This window comes from Podarcis melisellensis (assembly GCF_964234715.1).
Source record: "Podarcis melisellensis genome assembly, chromosome: 10".
Classification (NCBI taxonomy): Eukaryota; Metazoa; Chordata; class Lepidosauria; order Squamata; family Lacertidae; genus Podarcis; species Podarcis melisellensis.
This window is the reverse complement of record NC_138542.1, coordinates 37,668,220-37,690,405: the sequence shown is the minus strand read 5'-3', so window position 1 is coordinate 37,690,405 and position 22,186 is coordinate 37,668,220. Positions and strand designations below refer to the sequence as shown.

The window sequence follows — 22,186 nt, the reverse complement described above, 5'->3', positions numbered from 1 at the left end:
GAATGTCTGATGGTGCTTCTGTGGTTTCTGGTTGGCTGCAGGAGCTTCCGCTTTGGTTTTCAAACTTTTTGGAAGTCGAACGGACTTCCGGAACGGATTCCATTCAACTTCCAAAGTACGACTGTATCACAGAAGAAATCTTCAGCAAGGCACCCTGTAGCACCAGGGTAGAAAAGCCTGATTGCCTGAGGGAATTGGGGAGCCATTTAGCTGCTGCCATCCCAGACTCTTTTCTGTCCACTTCCTAGTCTAAGATAGTTATTCAAGTAGGCAGTTTGCATCGCATCTAGTTCCCATCACATCTAGCGTTCAAGAATCAAGACAGGGCAAAGGAGCAAAGGGGCCTTGCTCAGAACTAGGAAAGATGCGATGGAAACTAGAACAGCAGCTTAATTTCTATCCATCTCCCCAGTTATCATGGCCTTTGGAGGAGACAGAGTTAGAGTTCCCTGAGAAAAGGCACTGGATGGGACCCAGATGATGGGCAGGGGACCCATGTTCTCAAAGGCACTTTGCTGCTGGGGAATTCCGATTATGGATGTGGATGATGGGATGGAATTTCCTTATTATTTTATATGTGCTTTTTAAAATGCCTTCACAGAATTGGCTGCATTTGCTTTACTCTGCATAGATTGTGGGTATGGAGACCCTTCTTGGCTGCTGTGCTGCTGCCATGCTTTTGAAAGGAGGAGGGGTCAGTTTAGACTGGGCTGAGGCAATAGCTCCTAACGGTGCTGGCAGCAGTTTTGTGGAGCTGTTGTTGGCTGTGGTATCCAAGTTCTTCATTGTCCTTCAGGGAAAAAAAAAAAAACTACTTCAGAAGTCTCCATAGAACCTCAAGCTGCATTCAAAGCTAAATTACAGAACCACAACCCATGATGCTGAAATCAACATATGTGTGCCTTTTTGCATGCAAATGTTGTGGGCATCTGTCAGAACTGTTACATTCACACAGCTCAGTGCCAGAGGCAGTTTTGAAACTAGACTTACTACACTTACTGAAATTATTAACTATGTGATAGCTACCTATGTACTCATAGAAGTGTTCACAAAGCATGTAAGAAGAAAACAAAACGGTATGAGACTTCTTTTCTCCCTCACCGTTCAAGAAAAGATTTCTTTCTTCATTTCTCCTAGAACTGAAACTGACATAGATTAGAAGCTGTGTATGGGATTAGTCACTAGGGGGGCTGGCAACCTTTTTAGGGCCCTGTGGTACATTTGCAAACCAGCAAATCTTTCATGTGCAGCCTGCGCACACCACCACACCACACACATGCATGTGCAGATAACACCACACTCACTCTCCCCACCATAAATGAAGCTTGAAAAATGTGTTTTCACTTTTTTCAAAGCATCATGGGGCCAAACTTTCTGGAGGCTGCTGCAGCAGTTAACCTTCTCTTCCCAGCTGTAATCTTCAGGAAGTTTGCCCCACACTGCAACAAATAGGCTCACTGGAAAGCTTTCTCTTGGGATGAATAGAAGGCTTTTCCAAGTCTCATTAAAGCAGGGGAGGGGTGATTTGGTCACAGCTGGGGATATAAGGGCTCCCTGTCCCCTCCCATGCCACAATTGGGTCTGAAGGCCTCTTTCAGTCCCCATTTCAGCAGGTGGTGGGCTGGGAGCAGGATCCTGCAGGCACTAGGGCAGGCTGATGTGAAAGCTGATGCAAGAGAGTCACCAAGTTTCTTCGCAGTTGTGAGGCAGCTATGACCGGTGCTCTTAGGAGAGGAATCAGTAGCATGAGCAATGGGGATTATTCTTAGCCAAGGTTGTCTCACTTCCCCTTGCGTTAGACCAAAAGAAAAAAAACCGTTCGTCCTGGACCTAAAGAATCGTGCCCACACACTGAGAGAAACGTGGGAAGCAGCAGATCCAGCAATTTCATCCAAGTGCTGGATGAAGTGAATGAGTGCTGATGATAGAAGGAACTCTGCTCTTCCAAACTGGAATGATGGGCATGGAATTTGTATGTTTGCTGTCTCATTCCCAAGGAAAACCCTTGTAAGTGGAGATCCTGCAGCCTCTTAAGAAACCAGCTTGACTTGCTTCCTGTCTTGACAGTTTCTTTTTTTTCAAAAAAATATTTTTTTATTAACAGGCCAATCAAATCACATTATTTCCAAATCACATTAGTTCCAAATTATACAGCCAGATTTTAATTTTTTTGTTGGGGGTACCCATACTTCAAGCTCCGAACAGGGGTCCAAACATCACTTATATTGCTGCTTTAATTAGACAGTTCTATCCAGTTCTGTCCAGATAGTCTCTTTGTTACTTTCCTCATCTTCTTGTTGTTATCATACATTCCTTTCTTTGCGATCTCTGATAATCTTCACAAGCGGGTTGAAAACAAACATCCTCAGTGTGGGTTTCACACTCTCCAAAAATCATATCACATAAGGACAGACGCCATTTCCACACCTCCGTAAAGAACTTTCCCTCAGCCCGTCCGTTAATTTTCCCAGGCTTGCCAAGCATATCTCAGAGGGCTCTGCCAGGTCTAGGTCACATTCTGATTACCATTCACATTCTGATGACCCTGGTTCTCCTCCCCCCGTCCTTCTTAGGCAAGCCTGTCTTGGCGAGACGCCATTTAAAACTGCGTCATAAAACTTTCCTCCGTTCTCCGATGTTTACCAATCCTCTCTTTGATCAATAATTCACTCCACACAGTTCTTGAATTCCTGCTTGTGATTAATAAATTGCAACGATTCTTCTCTCTGGGGTGGGTGGAGGGTTATTAATACTCACATAAGGCAAAAAAGAAAAGAAAAGTTTTTTCCTCCACCCCCTTTCTGTTCCATCCAAACATACCAGTCTTTTAATGGTGATTCATCACTTGATTTATTTGTCCCACCCGTCGCTCCGCTCACAGAGATCCATTAATCAGCAGTCTTAACTCCCAATCTTCGCTTGATGTATGCGCTTTAGCTTCTTTCCAATTATATATTTCCAATTATATATTTCGAGCTAAAGCGAACCAGTGCGCTGATTGGAGACAGCGTCAGGAAGAGCTGACTTCACCTGAGGGCTTGTGCCAAGTGTCCGCACCCCCTTCTTTCGAATCCGGGGGTGAATTATGGACACCGCTGGCAAGGCAGTCCCCCCATCTCCTTGGGGGGGGCAGGAAGGCTGCATACTTCCCATAGCAGCCTCTTAATTACCTTGTGTGGGTCGGAGAGATGTTATTGTCGGCCATCTTCCAATGTGCCACCTGGTGGCCCCTCTGTCTTGACAGTTTCATGGGTTTATGCTCTTGTCTGAGTGTCCTAACCTGGTTCTGACAAGGGTCCATGATCTATGATGGAATAACCCTGGTGGTTTCAGCACCACAGAGAGCTCTGAGTGAGCAACTTGCTTTGGCAGTGGCTGGAGCTAGAGTGAGGTCTTGAGCCTGTTTCCCAGCTTATTACCCAAAGGTTTGCTGTCCTTGCAGAAACACTGGAGACTCTTAAAGGGTCAAATGTTTGACCTGGAGAAGTGTGCTGCTTTTGTGCTCTCAGGCCTGCTACCTGCACCACTACCTGCACAACTGTCAAGTGCAGGCATTTGGTTTCTCAGGCTAAGAGAAGGATGTTTGGTGACTTCGATTCAGTGGGCTCTGGTTCAGTAGGCTGAGGTTCAATGTCAGGAGCTTGGGCTAGCTCTTCAGCCAGTGGCACTGCAGCCATAGACTTGGCTGGCTCTTTCTCTCTGACTCTGAGGACAGAACCATGATACCCAAAGGCTTGACAGGGTTGATGGAGACCATTGTTGTTCAAGCTGCAAATGCAATGGCTGGTATTCCTCAAACCATACCAAACCCCTGATTGCTTTTGAGAGATCTGAGACTGGGGCCACGGTCTGGCTGAGTAGGATCCCTCACATAAGTCTCCAGTGATGCAATTCTGTTATATATGGAAACATCAAAATTCTGTGTGGAGCAGAAAGGAACAGCTGCAGTTTAAACAAATAATTAGTGCGCCCACACACTGTGGTTTTCGATTTCTGATTAAAAGTTTTGATACTTTGATTTTTTTTTTGCCATAAAAGTATTGGGATAAAATTACTATTAGTAGGAGCAGGTTTCTTTTCTTTTCTTTTCTTTTCTTTTCTTTTCTTTTCTTTTCTGGCAAATGCACTAGCAGTTATGTAGCTCCCTGGAGGTCTTTCATGTGGCTAAACTATTTATGGTTATTAATGTAGAGTGATTTGACTTTGCCTACTGCATTTTCCATTTTAATCTCTTTTAAAGTATGAGAACATAAACTGTTCCTTTAAAAAAATAGAATAGTTGATTCTGTACATTTATAAAAACCTTGAGTATTAATGTGTATGAAAGTTACTAGGAAATTGGCTACATGTGAGACTATTAAGATGACTGTCAACAGAAGCACATCAGCCTTCCATTGATGATAGCAGGCTATTTTTTTTAAAAAAGGGGTCTATTTAATATATTTTGATCTTTCCTCCCACCTAACAAAATCTGTTATACTTTATTAAAATTTTCATATGATCTTTGTAAGGTCTTGACACACTTGTAAGGTGATTGGGGGGAAAGAAGAAACCCTTCTGAATTATCATGGCAGTAAAGTAGGAAACTTGATTCAAAACCATTTCACATTCATCAATACTTCTTAATATCTGGTTCAGTTACTAACTTTTAAAAGCGTCTGAGAACACATGAAACAATAAATGAGATGGTTCAGACTTGTTTCAGATGAATGTCATGATGTGTCCAGGTTCTTGATAGAAATATTTTCAGAAAATTCCCATTTCTTAAAAATGCATTGCTTAATAAAAATCATATTCACAAATGAGTAAAACAAACAGGGTTTTCAAATAATTCCATTCACATTCACACGAGGCAGGTAATTTAAACAAGCAGGCCAATTAAATTAAAACAAAATAACATATTCAGACATGCTAAACCACATTTAAACTAATTTAGGACCTTTCCAAAGTTTTCCAGAAAACTCACATTGAAAGGGTTTGATGGTTTAGTTTAATTGTATTTATGATAACAGTTTTGATGCACTAATATAAAGGGGTTAATTTTGCTTCAAAGTAGAAGCATGTCAGAGTGAGGTTATATAAGAAATAGACTTTTATCTGGATCATTTGCCATCTTTCATTAGTGAAAGTTCACATCACATGCAGCTTGAGTCTTCATCTGTTTCTAGCAGGTTGGGGGACAATATGTTTTGGAGCGTAGCCTTGGAGACAGTATGATACGACTATATCAGGTTTCCATAGCAGATTTTAGATAGTAGTGTAAGTGGAAATTTTAATACAATGAAGAAAAGGTCTACAACATTCTGTGCTTCAGAAAAAGAATATTCTAGAGCAGTCGCACTCCAGAGCTACATTAAAGTTTGTTTGAGGTATCCGCATACAAACATAATTCAGAAGACAAACTGAAAGTTTGGAGCTGACATAAGTGGACTATGTATTATTCCTTAACAGTGTGAACATATCCAGAAGAAATACTCATTGCCTAGGTAATAATTTCTCCTAAATCCTCTAGCACTGGTAGAACACGATTCTACATTGGTGGAAATACTGACAGCCAGTGAAGTGTAGTGGCTAAGGTCTTGGGCAAGGACCAGGGAGACTAAGATGCAAACCTTCCCTCAACCATAAAGCTCATTGGGTGACCTTGGGCCAGTCGTTGGTAGGAGGCTATCTCCTGTGTAGCCTTGATGCTGGAGGAACAACACTGGTATTGGTGGTGGTGGGGAAGGACTTGGTAGATTCTTGTATTTCTGCAGGACATTATTTCAACCACCAATGATGGCTAAAAATTTCACTCTCTATGGAGTTATTGGAGAGCCCAAGATGACAGTCACAACAGAAGATAAGATTCTGACTAACACTGCAGCCATTTCCTGTACATGGCCAGGACAATATAAGACCCCCCCCCCACAGAAAACAAAGATCTCATATATCAGGGCCTACATTATTCTGCTTGCACGCCTAAAGAATTATGTGTTCATGCGTAAGGTGATGGGGCACTTTCCCCAAAGAGCACATTGACCAAAAACAAACACTCAGCAGACACTGTCAGACAGATAAAAAAGAAATGAACGGCAGTTGGATAACATGTGTCATCTAAGAAACTTAACAGGTACCTTGGCTCTGGGAGCAAACACACATTGGGAAACTTAACTGCTACAGCTGAGTTGCAAAGACAAAGTATACTACACAGGTAAGCCATATAGGAGGGCTCAATCCAGAAAGGGATATTCAATACTGCAAGGCAGGAACTTTCCCTAGTTGTCACTACTGCTGGAGAAACACCATAATTATTTCCTTACAGAACGTTAGCCAGGATGCAGGGGGCAAACAGTGCAATTCCTTACAGTGGGTGGGTGGTTGCATTGATCAATGCTTTCCATTGTTATTGCAATGACAAGATTGTCCTCTCCAAGAGGTGAACCTCCAGATGTAGACACCAGGAGAACTAATGGTGGAGGAATTGTAAGCTAGATTGAGGCATGTTTAATGAAAGAGCTTCCAGGCGATAGTACCCTTTTCCTCACACTTTCTCATGAAGACTGAAACCACTAGTGACTGTTGCAGCTTCTACCAATTACTAATCACCAGCCCCATATTTCTGTCGTCTTTTCACAGGCAGCTAGTCAGCCATTCAGTATGCACAGAGGAGACAATGTTCACTCACCACCATGCATACCATAAGTGAAGCTCACAGCAGCACCAGCAGTGATCAACAGAAAGCCAACTATTCCTATCTGGAGCATGAATCTTTTCACTCTATCACAGTTTTTTTGTTTTTCCATAATAGACAGTAGCATAGCTCTGAGAGAGGCAGTGATGGGAACAGCTATACCTGTTGTTGTTGTTGTTGTTGTTGTTCTACCTGCAATGCATTTTTGGAATGGCTCAGAGCCTTTCTGAAACAAAATAAAACAAAAAATTTGGCAAGCCCATTCTTTTGTGATGCTGTCAAAATTTACTCAAAATGCTCTTAAATAACAAGCTGTGAGTGTTCCACTCTTCTGATTGTTAGCAGGTAGGGAATGTCTATACTGCAGAACTCAGCTCAGCTGCCTCTGTGATGTGGCACACCCACAGAGAAAGTGTCAGATTGTGGGTTCTCCATCACAGACTGCAAAATTCTGTTGGCTAGACTATTGAAGCAGACAGATGCATGGCTTGTAACTTCTCAAAGTTGTACATTCAGTCTCATGGGCTCAAGTCTGTGGAATTCATTCCCGGCCGAGGTTAGTCATATACCTTCCTGCTAAATTTCGGGTGCATGACCAATACTTTCTTGCTCCAGCAGGTATATACAAGTAGTTTTAAGTCTTATAATAAATATTTATTATTTTATTGTTCCCTTTTCTGTGGATCGTTTTTATGTACACTGCTTAGAAATGCAAATGATTAAGCAGGATACACATGTCTTAAATAAATAAACAAACCATCATGTTGTAATAAGTAGCTTATTTTATTGTAAAGTAGCTTATTTAATGGATGTCCGCTGCATTAAAATATCAGAACTAGATCTTGGGATAGGGATATTCAAGTGGGAGGGGGCCTGATTCTCACTGCCCAGTGTCATGGGGTAGAAAGGAGGTTTAGCTTCCATGCTAACAATATCCTTTACTTTCTTCCATAGCTGAATGATTGCCATTGCCTTTTACAGGGAAAAAGTAAAGAGCTCCAACTGGAGATGCTGCAGCGATAAAGAAAAACAAATAAACCCACCCCTACAACCCTGACGCGGGGAGGACACACTTTAAAAAACATATCACCAGCATCAAATAGCAGGTTTCTATAGAAACACAGAACACTGCCTTATTCTGAGTCAAACCATTGGCCTATTTAGTTTAGTATTGTTTACACTGACTGGCAGCAGCTCTCCAAATTTTTCCCCCAGGTCCTACATGGAGATGATGTGAACTGAACCTGGGACCTGTTGCAATCAAAGCAGGTGCTTTACCAGTGATCTACAGCTTCTCCCCTAAATTATTAGCATACCAATTGACATTAAATAATTTATATTTATATAATTTATATTTAATTGACATTAAATAATTTATATTAAAATGGTACTTTCTGTGCTTTTATTTATTTATTTATTTTCATGATTATTTTACACTTGTGTTGTTATAATTACTCCTTGTGTAATGTGTGTTTTTACAATCCTGAGTCATTGGAGAAGGTAGTGTTCGGTTTTCACTTTCTTTTTCTTTTCTTTTGAATAGATGGGCAAATTGCCGGAGGAAACTATTTTACCGTTCCTATAGTGAGGCATGCTAATTCTGTTTTGGCAGCAGAGTGCAAATCAGCTCTGTTCCAAGTGTGGGCAACTGGGATTAGCATGCCTTTGACTTGCCTGTGTGAGAGAAAAAAATAGTTGATCCCCTGTATTAATATTTATTTAAATAAGCTACTTCTGTTTCCTTGCCATATAGTAAATTGTGAAATATCTATGCTCTTCTAATATTTCATCATGCACATGACATGCCTTTACCTCCCATCTCAGAACAGACATTTTAAAAAGAAAAGGTATGCATATTCAGCTTGGGGAGGGGGAGGAAGGGAAAGGAGATGGTTAGCCGCTTTGAGACTCCTTAGGGTAGTGATAAAGTGGGATATCAAATCCAAAATTCTTATTCCCTTCTCTTGGCAAAGCTGCTCTATAGAAGTTGGCTGGTAAATAGCTCTACTTTCTATTATTTTTCCATTATTAGGCTTTATTGCCAGCTTTTAGTTGGTTCATCCAAGTTATCTTGAGACCACATTGATCTAAATGTACCAGGATCTAGCATTTATCGGTGTTTCTGAAATGAGATCTTGTTTTCATCCTTGTTTTTGATGATCTCCCGTGTTATGAAAATGCCCGATTGGTTTGGTACATTTGGTACATTTCCCATTTATATTAATCAGGCAGGTTTTATTCATTCTCCCTTGGCTGATGTAATTCAGACTAAAAACTACTTTATCTATTATAGAGATTTATTACTTGAAATAGTCAAATAATGGAATCAGGATTTTCATTTTAGAGGGGCAGGTGCTGGTGAAATGTTGTTGCTAACCGCTTCTGAAACTTGCCAGACTTTTCAGTTATTATTAAGGTCTGGAAGCCAGAAGATAAATGGAATGACCTTGGAACAGCCTAATTTGCTTTTTCCTGTCATTATAGTAGAAATGATGAAGAAGCCTGAAAACATTCAGCTCTTCAGAAATCCAAGGAGCTAAAATTCCAAAGCCAAGATTGGGTGAATCTTATAGTGCAAAACACTTGCAAAACCATTCCTGTAGATCACATCATACGAAATAACTTCCATCGTTTCAGGACTGTATCTTGAAGGGCACAACACCTGCTTAGTAAAACTGCAAAGTTACCCTGGGAAATCTGACTACCCATATGCATTATCTTGTTCTTAATGCAAGGCAGACCTGCATTAAGAATTTAAATGAGGCAGAGTCAATAATCTTAGGACCAATTCACATGATCAAACTGATAATAGAATTGGAGAGTTGGCAGGGACCATGTGGCTTATCTAGTACAGCTCCCTGCATTGCAGGAATCTTTTGCCCAAGATGGGGCTTGACCCCACGGGCCTGAGATTAACAGTCTCATGCTCTAGTGACTGAGCTGTTATAATGTTGTCAGCATGTAAGTTGGATTCAGCTGAGCGGATTCAGGTAGCTTTCTTCCTCAGTCCCTTTGCAAGCTGACCCACATTCTCTACAATACACTCTGTGAACTACTTCAAATCTACTCAAAGTGGGTTAAACTATGCCATTATTCATTTGGACTGTATTGATTTCTTTGTAGCACATGCTGAAGCAGTTATTTGAGTATACCTCTTCTTGCCAAACACAGACCTCTGAATCTACTCGGGCCACTGGTGGAGGAAGGGGTGTGTGTGGCTTGCCCGGGTGTTATCCCTGAGGGGGGTGACATTGCCGCCCTGACCCCCGGGATGCTTGCCATGGGTGGCGCCCCCTGGAATGCTTGCCACAGGTGGCTCCCCCCCGGGATGCTCTCCATGGGTGGCTTGCCCCTGGGACGCTTGCTGCGGGCAGTGCTCCTGGGATACTTGCTCTGTCCCCATAGGCAGCTAGCTCCACCCCCAGGTGTACGGCATGTGTGCCGCTCCGCCTCTGACTCGGACAACATATAAACATTGCCAATTTGGTTTTTTGCAAAGTACCATTTCTGAACAGTGAAAGATAATAATAAAAAACAAGTCAGATTTAAAAGCATACATCTACTCATAAAGGATGGGATGTGGGTGGCGCTGTGGGTTAAGCCACAGAGCCTAGCACTTGCAGATCAGAAGGCTGATGGTTCGAATCCCTGCGACGGGGTGAGCTGCTGTTGCTTGGTCCCTGCTCCTGCCAACCTAGCAATTCGAAAGCACGTCCAAGTGCAAGTAGATAAATAGGTACTGCTCCGGCGGGAAGGTAAACAGCATTTCCGTGCACTGTTCTGGTTTGCCAGAAGTGGCTTAGTCACACTGGCCACATGAACCGGAAGCTGTATGCCGGCTCCCTCAGCCAGTAAAGCGAGATGAGCGCCGCAACCCCAGAGTCGTCGGCGACTGGACCTAACAGGGGTCTCTTTACCTTTACTCATGAAGGGTGATAAAGCTATAACCAGTCAATTCTACCATGGGTTTTGAATGCTTCTATGCCTGCAGGAATATACTTGTAGTAAAGATGCAGCTTCTCACGACATGACATATAGTAAATAATTTTGCTAAAGCACATTACATATACGACCTCCTATCTAAAAAATGGGGCATTCGCACAATTGACATCAAATATTCACACATTTCCCATTCTGTCACAGAAATGTAAATCTTACATTGTCTTGTGATTTAAAATTATTCATGTACACGTTAATAATATTCACACATGGTACAAATGCCAGGAGAGATACATTAAAGGTATACCAAATATGGTCTTGCTTCTGACACATTTCAATTAACATTCATATAGGAATCACCATATGGCTTTCTAGAAGTTGAAAGCAATATGTTTCAACTTTAAATGACATTTCCACTGTTAAGAATGCTCCATTAAGATGCATTTATCCTAACATGCAAGGCCCCACCACAAGCCCCCTTACATGCAAGAGCTCTTCTTGCACACATCGTAGGACAATTATGTGATCACACAATCTTGGGTCATTTGTTTCTCAGATTTATCACAGAATGTTTTATTTTTTAAAATATATTTTTATTAAATTTTTGTGATGAGTAGCAATAGATTATATATATATATATATATATATATAGAGAGAGAGAGAGAGAGAGAGAGAGAGAGAGAGAGAGAGAGAGAGAGAGTGAGTCAATGTTTTAATCATAGAACCATTCAAACAAATCAGTCATATTCAGAGTGAGACATTACTGTTGTAGGAAATATGGAGTTGAGGGGAAGAAAGAGGGAAGGAACTGGGGAACAATGAAATTTCATTCTTTTACATGTTTTGTTTTGCAATCTTGGGAGATTTTCATGGAATAATGCTGCCAAGAAATATTAGCAATGGATATTTTAGCCATCATTTGGGTAAAGAAAAGGACTCAAAAGAGAACTATCATTTTTTTAAATAGAATGAGATAAGTACCCTTTTCTACTCTCATCTGATTACTTGTTTTTTCACAGGTATTTATGTTAACAACAAGCAATTGCAAACATCTTGATTACATTGCACAAGGGACATTGTTGACACTTCCTTCACTTAACCAGTTCAAGCAAACATTCAGATATTTTTGACTTGGCAGAACAGAGATAGCAACTGAGGCTGGATAGCCTGTCTGAAGAGAACGTGATCTGACATTATTCCTTATTGCAAATGCCTAAGAACAGCAAAGTGGTTAAACGAGAAATAGATGATGATGTCATCGAGTCAGTTAAGGATCTCCTATCAAACGAAGACTCTGTGGAAGACGCTTTCAAGAAAAGCGAGCTGTCGGTTAATGACTCGGACGAAAAAGATGTAGATGTGGAAGAGGGATCTGACGTGGAAGATGAGAGACCAGCTTGGAACAGCAAACTTCAGTATATTCTGGCACAAGTTGGATTTTCTGTAGGTTTGGGGAATGTGTGGCGATTTCCTTATCTGTGCCAAAAAAATGGCGGAGGTAAGGCTCTATATTTGCTCGTTGACTTTGGTTATGTAAAGATTGTGACTGTTGGTCCCTGTAGTCTGTGAATCCCATTTTTACTGTTATAGTAATCTATGCTGTCTCCCAGACACAAACCAGATGTAACATCAGCAGAACAATCCTTCTGGACATATATGGTGGGGGTAAAGTTCCTACCACCACTGTTGCCCTACAGGTTTGCTATGGGCAGGGCAGGAATGGGGGAGCTTATTCCTTTCCATTGGCTATAATTGGAGGGCATTAACTATGCCAGCGCCAGATAGAGGGTTGGGCTATTTCTGTGGGCCAAGGGACTTACCCATTGGCATACATACTTTTTTTGCTGGTGGGGAACCACTAATTTCACTTCCTCTGGCTCCTCAATGGGTTTTCTAGTGGAACTTGGATTGTATGCTAACCTTATATTTGAAGTTTTTTTTTTTTAATCTGCACTCTAAATATTTGCATTTAGGGCACACTTAAAAAAAAATGCAAATAGCAGCAATGGGGGGCTGATAAGTATCAGAATCACAGCAGGTATCATGTAAGTATCAGGATCTCTTTCTAGACACTGGATACATCTCTTTCAAGGAAAAATATTTTCTGTTCTTGTTTAAATCATTCCTAAAAATAACTTATCATTTGATAAGTTTTTTTCTAGACCACAGATTGGCACTGTTAACATGCTTTTTGCTTCAATTAAGTAAATTAATCAATTCATCAGCTGAAGGCAAAGGATTGATCACAGGTTGAGCCTTCCAAGTTTCTTGAATTAAGTGATTTTATACCGGAGCACACAAATCTATCATTCTGGATTAAAAGGTGTCCCCAATGCCATGTGGGATCTGGAGTAAAACAGCTAACAGCAACTGCTACTAATCCATAGCACAAGTAAAGAACGGACATAAAGTTACTTAATGAACAAATTCAACACTAATCAGATTTACATTTATTCAGAAACAAGCTGCAATGCAGGATTGTAGCCTTAATTTTAGTGCTGCTGCCATGGATATGCTACAATTGATTCTAAATCTGCACACTGTCCACAGCAGTTTTTGGCACCAAAGAACAAATTGGGGTTGCCCCCAGCCCTGAATTAGCTCCCAGAGTTGTAGGGTGGAGAGAGAAAGTTAAAAAAAAAACACGTTAGGATATGCTGCTAAAATTATTTCTATAATTGATTCCCCCCCCCCCCCCCGTGCATTTTCAAAGCTTTACAATTGATTTGGCATTTCTTTTCTTTGCCAATATATGAACTTCAGTTTGTCTTGCAAATTACTGGCAATTATTCTTCCTGTAGCTGCAAAACAGCCTCCTAAACTTCCTGTTGCTCTTCAGAGTTATTGGATTTCTCATAATTACTGGCTTGCCCTGTCATTTCTTCAAATGGGGACATTTGCAGATCATGTTGCTTGGTTTGCAATGTGAATATGTGGAAAAAAAATATGTGCCTGGATATCGGAGCAATGCATGCAGGCATGTAGAAAGAAAGCACATTTATTTTTACATTACAAATACTGGAATATAGCAACTAAATATCTAATCCATGGGAAGTATTGTGTCAATTCCAGCTTTAGAGTAGACCCATTGAAATTAATCAACATGACTAACTTAGGTCCATTAATTTTAGTGAGTAGGGCTAGGATTGGGTACAACCAACCACGTTATTATTAGAGAGTTGATCCTAGAACGTTTTGATCATTCTCTCTTCATGTTTGAAGCAGTCCATTTTCAGCAGAAGAAGAAAGGACAAACTCTCTTGAGTTTGGCCCTGCTTACCCCAGCGAACACTTCTGTTACTCTGGCACATGCTGTAGTTCAGCAGCACAGGAATTGTAATGAAACAGCACAGGAATTGCGAGCCAATGCGTCACAGGGTTACTTACTCACAAGAAGATCCAGGAAGGGCCATCCTGCTGCTTGAGTTAACAAACTGCAATGATTCCTCAGTATAACACTAATATGGGAGTCTGAAAATCGAAAGCAAAAGCTTCAAATTAGTGTTTTTTACCCCATGGTGGTAGGGAAGGTGGCAGACTACTACAATCAGCCTTCCACTGAAGAAGCATCACAGCTTTTTATGTAATGCAACATGAAGGCCTCTACTGCCAAAGTGATTTCCCCTACATTATCTCAGCAAGCAGGTTGGCACCATTATTTCCATATGATGCAGTTGTCAAAGGGTGAGTGCATGTGCATGCACAAGACAGTAACTTGTCAAAACATCCACAGCTAAGCTTGTCTCCCCACAATATTATTTCCAGCAGTGATTGCTTTGAATAGTTAGCGGTGAACAGCTGCTAAAACTACATAAAAAGCAAGATCCATTGAAACAACAGTGATCAAGAGATCCATATGAAAAGCAGTGTCTGAAAATAACAGCTGAAATAGATAATAATAATAATAATAATAATAATAATAATAATAATAATAATAGTAGTAATTTATTATTTGTACCCCACCCATCTGGCTGGGTTTCCCCAGCCACTCTGGGCGGCTTCCAACAAAGATGAAAGATACACTAAAATGTCACATATTAAAAACTTCCCTGAACAGGGCTGCCTTCAGATGTCTTCTGAATGTCAGGTAGATGTTTATCACTTTGACATCTGATGGGAGGGCGTTCCACAGGGCGGGCGCCACTACCAAGAAGGCCCTCTGCCTGGTTCCCTGTAACTTGGCCTCTCGCAGTGAGGGAACTGCCAGAAGGCCCTTGGAGCTGGACCTCCGTGTCCGGGCAGAACGATGGGGGAGGAGACACTCCTTCAGATATACTGGACCGAGGCCATTTAGGGCTTTAAAGGTCAGCACCAACACTTTGAATTGTGCTCGGAAACGTACTGGGAGCCAATGTAGGTCTTTCAAGACCGGTGTTATATGGTCTCAGCGGCCGCTCCCAGTCACCAGTCTAGCTGTCGGCTACCTACCAAAGGAAGCAGTGATGGTGCCTGGTGCATTTCTATTTAGCAGGGCATCCCATAAAATTAACACCATGACAAAAATAGCTGTGTGCCCTGTACTCAACATATTTGGGATCAACCTTCCCTAATTTAGTGCCCTGCAGATGTTGGAATCCCAACTTCCATCAGATGCAGCCACCATGACCATTGGTCAGGGATGATGGAAGGTGTAGACCAGTGATGGCCAAACTTGGCCCTCCATCTGTTTTGGGACTACAGTTCCCATCATCCCTGACCACTCGTCCTGTTAGCTAGGGATGATGGGAGTTGCAGTCCCCAAATAGCTGGAGGGCCAAGTTTGGCCGTGACTGGTGTAGACCAACAACCTCTAGAGGGCACCAGGGTTGCAGATGTTTGCTTTAGGTAGTCAGGGCATTCAAAGAAGCAGGGCATTCAAAGAAGATATAGAATGTTGGGAGAGCTGATTAAATAATCACCTCCCTTTCAGATCCTGAATTCACATGGAAAATGTAGCACCATCAGGCTTTCTTTGGCAAAATTTAGACAAAGGTCACATGCACGCACAACAGAGTGCTTTAAAATGTATGAATTTGTTGCTTAATTTCCAAACATCTGGTTGTTAATGAAAAATGAATATTGAGTCTTTGAGAGGAAATAAAATCTTGAAAGAGTAAGATATAGATTGACATGAAAAGAGTTGCTTTCCCATATAAAAAATGGGTAAATAATGGGTAAGGTGGCATCTTCTTGTCCTTCAGACCCAGAGCAGTAGCTATTCCTGATCAGAGTCCCTACAGCCAATATTATAGCCAGGCATGTCTCTGGAGTGCTGATTGGTCACCTGGACAAGGAAGGATACACACCGGTCTGCTTTGAGGAACTCAAGATGAAGATTATACTGCAGGGCCTTGTTTACAAGCCCTTTCCACCAGTAATTTGTCCACATACCTCACTCATTAATTATATGTTCTTCTTTCAATGCCAAGTCCACCACACTACAATGTTCTACACATTTCCTCGATATCACTGAGCTACACTGACTCCTAAAGTGATTTTGATTTTCAGGCCTTGATACTGGAGATAGCTTATTGCATCCACCTATTAGTTTGTACAGCCTTTGTTCCAGCCTTTGCAACTCTGCTTGATGGTTATATGCAAACACCACCATAACAGATATTTATGCAAATTGTTCTGCACTCCTTTCTGAAATACATTTCTGTAATCTCAATATTTCTCAACATCTTCTTGGTTTGACAGGTGCCTATCTTGTGCCATATTTAATTTTGCTGCTGGTCATTGGCATACCTCTTTTCTTCTTGGAGCTTTCAGTGGGTCAGAGAATTCGGCGTGGAAGCATTGGAGTATGGAATTATATCAGCCCCAAGCTTGGTGGAATTGGATTTGCAAGCTGTGTAGTAAGTACTGCTTGCGTAGTAGGTAATGTGACCTGTTTCCCAAGCCTTCGTGCATACCGTGAGTTTTCCAAATACCTTTTTATTTTAAAAAGGAGCTAATATGCTGAAGGATTAGCTCTGTGATTTGCAGAGTACCTAAGATTTATATATTAAAACTAAGGAAGGGATCTGTCTCAGTGCCCACATAACTATGAAACTAATTAGCTGGTATGCCACTTGTTTAGACTACAGAAGCCTCCCTGAATTTGTGCCCTTCAGATGTTTTAGGCTATGACTCTCATAATTCTTGGACACTGTCAAAGTTGCATGTGGTTGGTGGGAACGGTAGTCCAAAACAAATGGAAGTAACAGGTTGGAGAAGGCTGGGTTAAGCAGGTAAGGTGCTAAAAAAGATCATTTATCTATTTCTATACTGCTTACATGCCCAAATGGCTTCTAAAGTGGTTTACAAGTATAACATCAATGATAAATTCCATACATAACTAAAATACACAGTAAAACAAGCCAGTTAAAAAGAATAACCATTAAAGCAGTTTTAAAAATACTAAAACAATTAGATCAGGAAACTCAAGTTCAGGGGAAGGCTTGCCTAAACAAGTGTGTTTTCAGGAGCTGGTGGAATGCCAGTGCTGATGGCACCTCTTAGCAAGAAGGGAATAGAACTTTAAAACAGAGGAAATGCACATAAAATGTTTGGAATCTGCAGATGCCGCCTATCTTTTAAAGTGTATTTATCTGGTCATGCAATCGTTATAATAGATTGAAAATCTCTTTTAGCTCCTTGGTTTGTGCTGAGGCAAAAAGCCAGTGGCAGAGCGGAGACAAAGGCAGAGTAACAACTGTAATTTTACTTTTGTATCATAGGCTAGTATGTATACATTGCCATGTACCCCTTCCTGTCCTCTATCTAGAAAAGCAAGGATATCCAGCTAGGAAGGGGGGGGGGAACGCTTAGGGTTTGAAGCAGGGCCAGTGAAGTTCAATGGTTGGAAAGAGTTTGTTTTGTCATGAGGAGAGTTCTGACTGCCAGACAGAGTGGTTTGGAGGCTACATTTAGCTCCTGGGCCTGAGGCTTCCCACCCTTATGGCACACTGTAAGCTCATGACTTAGGCCTGGTCCTACCACAAGATGTGATGAAGCAACTTGCTTCAGGCAGCCCCATGGCAGAAGAGTGTGTCTAAATCAGGCAACCCCAAACTCAGCCCTCCAGATGTTTTGGGCCTACAACTCCCATCATCCCTAGCTAACAGGACCAGTGGTCAGGGATGATGGGAATTGTAGTCCCAAAACAGATGAAGGGCCGAGTTTGGGGATGCCTGGTATAAATGATGCATCGAGACTTCAACATGTTCTTTCCAAAGTTGGTGTTTGTTCCTGCATCAGATAATAGAACTTGGCAATTAGAGAGCCATGTTAAAAATGTTATTTTCTATGCCAATACTAGGAAAATTGCTTCTGAAAAGATTTTACTTTTCCCACAGGTATGCTTTTTTGTGGCCCTATACTACAATGTCATCATTGGATGGAGTTTGTTTTACTTTTCTCAGTCCTTTCAGCACCCGTTGCCATGGGACCAATGTCCTTTGGTGAAAAATTCTTCACATACTTGTAAGCATCCAGTGTATTAACCTTCCTTCCTTCCTTCCTTCCTTCCTTCCTTCCTTCCTTCCTTCCTTCCTTCCTTCCTTCCTTCCTTCCTTCCTTCCTTCCCCTCCCTTCTACCCTCTATTAGAAAACATTTTAGAAGTTTTAAAAATGCTACAGAGTACAAAAACCAAGCAAACTAAAGAGGAAATCACTGAAAGCAAATATTTTGGTCCAAAACCCAGTGAATTGTTTGCTGACTCTCTAGCATTTAGATTAAGAATATTTGAGCACCGTAGCACTTATGTTTTGTATAACCATGCTGAACTGGAATGTTTCATATTGTTAAATTAAGTTATTGATCCTTCCCCAAAATACTGCTTTTCCAGTATGATTCTTAGCAATAACACTTGATAGCTAGAATAAACAATGTTCTAATTTAGAAAGGGGAAAAATCCATAATATTACCAGAGGTTTTTTTAGTTGGTGGTCTAACTCTTTATTTTGACATATAGGCACTTTAATTGATTTCCTTGTGCATTTAGTTGCTCCTTGATTCAATTTCCCCTTATTGGGAGTTTTAAAACTCAAAGTACTGGAAATGAAACATTTCCATTTGTTTAGTTTGGCAGAGATACTTATGGTAGATTTTGTATGTTATTGTAACAAAGTATTGTACCTTTATATATATATATATAGAGAGAGAGAGAGAGAGAGAGTAAGTATTTGGCATGCCAGAAAAGCAAAATCAAAGAATTATGATATGGTAGAGTTTGTCTTAAGGATGACACTTTCTGAACATCCACAATGGTCTATTTTGACTTGGCCTGACACCATAGAATCATAGAATCATAGAGTTGGAATAGACCACAAGGGCCATCGAGTCCAACCCCCTGCCAAGCAGGAAACACCATCAGAGCACTCCTGACATATGGTTGTCAAGCCTCTGCTTAAAGACCTCCAAAGAAGCATCTTGACTGCCCATACTTGGGAACCACCTTCAAATGCCACTTTGAACTAAATAAAGGGAATGTTATCACACATTTATGAATGTTGTAAGAACATGACAGTTTTGATCTGAGAAAAGTTCTTGAAGGTGACAGTCCCAGATCTTGCCTCTGGCAGGTTACATCAACCAATTAGGTTGACAGGAATCAAATGACATGGAAATATTTAAATTTTTCTTAGTATTATACAGTCATACTTGGGTTCTCGAACGGAATCCATTCCAGAAGTCTGTTTGACTTCCGAAAACATTTGAAAACCAAAGCACAGCTTCCGATTGGTTGCAGGAGCTTCCTGCACTCAATCGGAAGCCACAGAAGCTGTGTTGGACGTTCAGCTTCTAAACCGGAACACTCACTTCCGGGTTTGCGGTGCTCGGGAGCCAAAACGTTCAAGTCACAAGGCATTCGAGAACCAAGGTACGACTGTACTCGTGATTATGTTTTTCATATTTTAAACATTCTTAAAATTGTTTTAAATATGGAGAGATGCTATGGATTTTGAATTGTGGCTAAAAGGGAGGATTCTAGGAACTAGTGAATTCCATTAGTGGAAGCCCTGTGCAAGAGCTTCTGCTTTTGCAATGGGGCTTCCACTGCACCCCCAAAATCGGCTCAGGGGGCAGGGGAACCCCAAAACATAATGTGAGTGGGAAAGAGCAGGATCATTCCATCTGACAAGCCAAAACGCTTGCCCTGACAGAATGATCACCTTATTGTGACATTGAATTCCAGCCAATGATTTTATTAAGTCAGTAAATAAATAAAAATATGGATCTGACTCAGAAATACAGTACATGTTTTGCAAAACATGATTTTAACCTAGGGGTCACTTGGTAGCCCACCACTGATCAGGGGATGACCCAAATGCCACATGTCCCAGTTACATAGACCTGCATCATTGGTTTACAGAATGATGAGCCTGAAATAGCTGTCAGTCTCAGCTACATTATCCCAGCATATAGGCTGGGATTTTGATCTCAGGCTTCCTGAGGACTGGTTTCTTTTACCTATATTACACCAAATGTTAAGAGCTGTAACATTCAAGCATCTCTTCTCGGCTATTGGTCATCTGCTGCATCAGCATTTATTGCTCACTCTAATGGTTTGTTTGTTTTTAAGGTTTTAGTTCAGTAAACAGGAATAGAGATAGTCACATCTGTTCAGAAAAGTCTCTACATAAATCCACTATGAATGTAAGCCCATGCTTACATTACAGGAATTTCCAAGCTGGAGTCAAAGTCCTTAAAAGTTCAAAATTCTGAAAGCAGAAACAGATGAATTGATTAACGTTTTATTTAAAGTTTCTCCAGGGGCAGGGTTAAAAGATACATTCTAATTTTACTTAGCTAATTTTAATAGTAGCATTTGCATTGTTTTTGCTCGAAACAGAAAGGTGCAGGTTCTGAAACGTTTTTGTGTAATGTGCTACACATTTCCTGTTGCTCTATCAACATTTACACTAAGCACATAAATAAGGGTAATTGAATGTCACACTAATTATTTCCTTATTCTATTTTTTCAATTTCCCTAAACATTAAGCAAAAAACAAAACACACAAAAACACACACAAAAACCCCAAGAGGACAATTGAAATACCTGTGAATAATCAGACTATATTATGTCTACTTTTATATCTATGGGAATTAGGCAATAACTCATGGCCATAATGAAATAATTCCATTCTGGCATATCATGAAGCATAATAGAATGCAATCTATCTCTAGGCTTTAATTATCTCCTGGTGACCACATGCCTTGATCTCCAAATAATAAGAGAAACAAATCTTAATTGCATTTCTAATAATATTTTTTCCTTTGCCTGAAGCCAGTATACCAGCAACCTTGAAAGTTGCCTTGACAGTTTGTTGCACAAATTTTCGTTATGAGATACATGATACTTGCTAGCTTGGTGTTACGTCTCAGTACTCAAATGTTCCCAGCGCAAACAGAGATTATGGTTACTGTAAAGTAACAGACTTTCCTTCTCTAAATAACTTGACATTAAATACATAGTTTCAGGAAGAGGTTTTAAAAATTGGCTGCACTCTACCCTGTGCTTAATTCAGTGGCAAAGCTCACATTTACGTGATCATAGCAGGATCACAGCCCTTGGCTAAGTTCCTTATTCCAGAGGATCTCAACTGAGGTCTCGCTGAATGGGAATTCCCTGCAGGAACAGAGTTCAAGAATATAGTACTAACAGAATAAATACATTTTAAGAACCATTTGCATTTATATAAACACTGTATCAAGTTTCCGATGTACAGGATTCTCATTTTCTGGACAAAAGTTGCATTGTGGAATTTTTAAGTCTGCAGTACCTATGCACAGTTGCTTGGGACACAGTCTCATTGAACCCAATTGAACTTATTCCTAAATAAACATTTATAGGGTTGGACTTTGACAAAGTCTGATATAGTTCTTGTTCTAGTTCATGCATCATTTGGAAAGCACTATATATATGGATGATGCTACATTGCTGTTAAGGGACGCGGGTGGCGCTGTGGGTAAAACCTCAGCGCCTAGGGCTTGCCGATCGCATGGTTGGTGGTTCGAATCCCCGCAGCGGGGTGAGCTCCCGTCTTTCGGTCCCAGCTCCTGCCTACCTAGCAGTTCGAAAGCACCCCTAAGTGCAAGTAGATAAATAAGTACTGCTTTATAGCGGGAAGGTAAACGGCATTTCTGTGTGCTGCGCTGGTGCTGGTGCTGGCTTGCCAGAGCAGCTTCGTCACGCTGGCCACGTGACCCGGAAGTGTCTCCGGACAGCGCTGGCCCCCGGCCTCTTAAGTGAGATGGGCGCACAACCCTAGAGTCAGACACGACTGGCCCGTACGGGCAGGGGTACCTTTACCTTTACCTTACATTGCTGTTGCTAATAGTTGTAGTGGTGGTGTAATTGAAAGTCCAATGGAGTGTACATGTCTTGCTGTTCAACAAGTAAATGAATGTAGAAACTCTTCTCAAGGTCTTGTTTTAGTAGCAAGGTTTTAAAAAAGCACTTATTAGAGAATTACAGTTATACCTGTTTGTCATGATCACAGTCCCATAGTAGGAAGACTTATTGCTTTGGAGACCAGGGCTCTTGGATTGATTGATTGATTGATTGATGGATGGATGGATGGATGGATTGATTGCATTTCAATCTA

At 41.0% G+C, this 22,186-nt stretch overlaps 1 protein-coding gene across 3 annotated transcripts in view; it reads left to right on the top strand.

Moving 5' to 3' along the window:
- Window positions 1–22,186, top strand: part of SLC6A15 (solute carrier family 6 member 15) — a 41,537-nt gene that overhangs the window by 5,669 nt on the left and 13,682 nt on the right. For all 3 annotated transcript variants that reach the window (XM_081926585.1, XM_081926586.1, XM_081926587.1), the window contains exons 2-4: window positions 11,632–12,110; window positions 16,292–16,449; window positions 17,932–18,058. In XM_081926585.1, coding sequence (XP_081782711.1) covers window positions 11,822–12,110; window positions 16,292–16,449; window positions 17,932–18,058 — 574 coding nt within the window. In that variant the 5' untranslated portion in view covers window positions 11,632–11,821. The remainder of the gene's footprint in view (window positions 1–11,631; window positions 12,111–16,291; window positions 16,450–17,931; window positions 18,059–22,186) is intronic.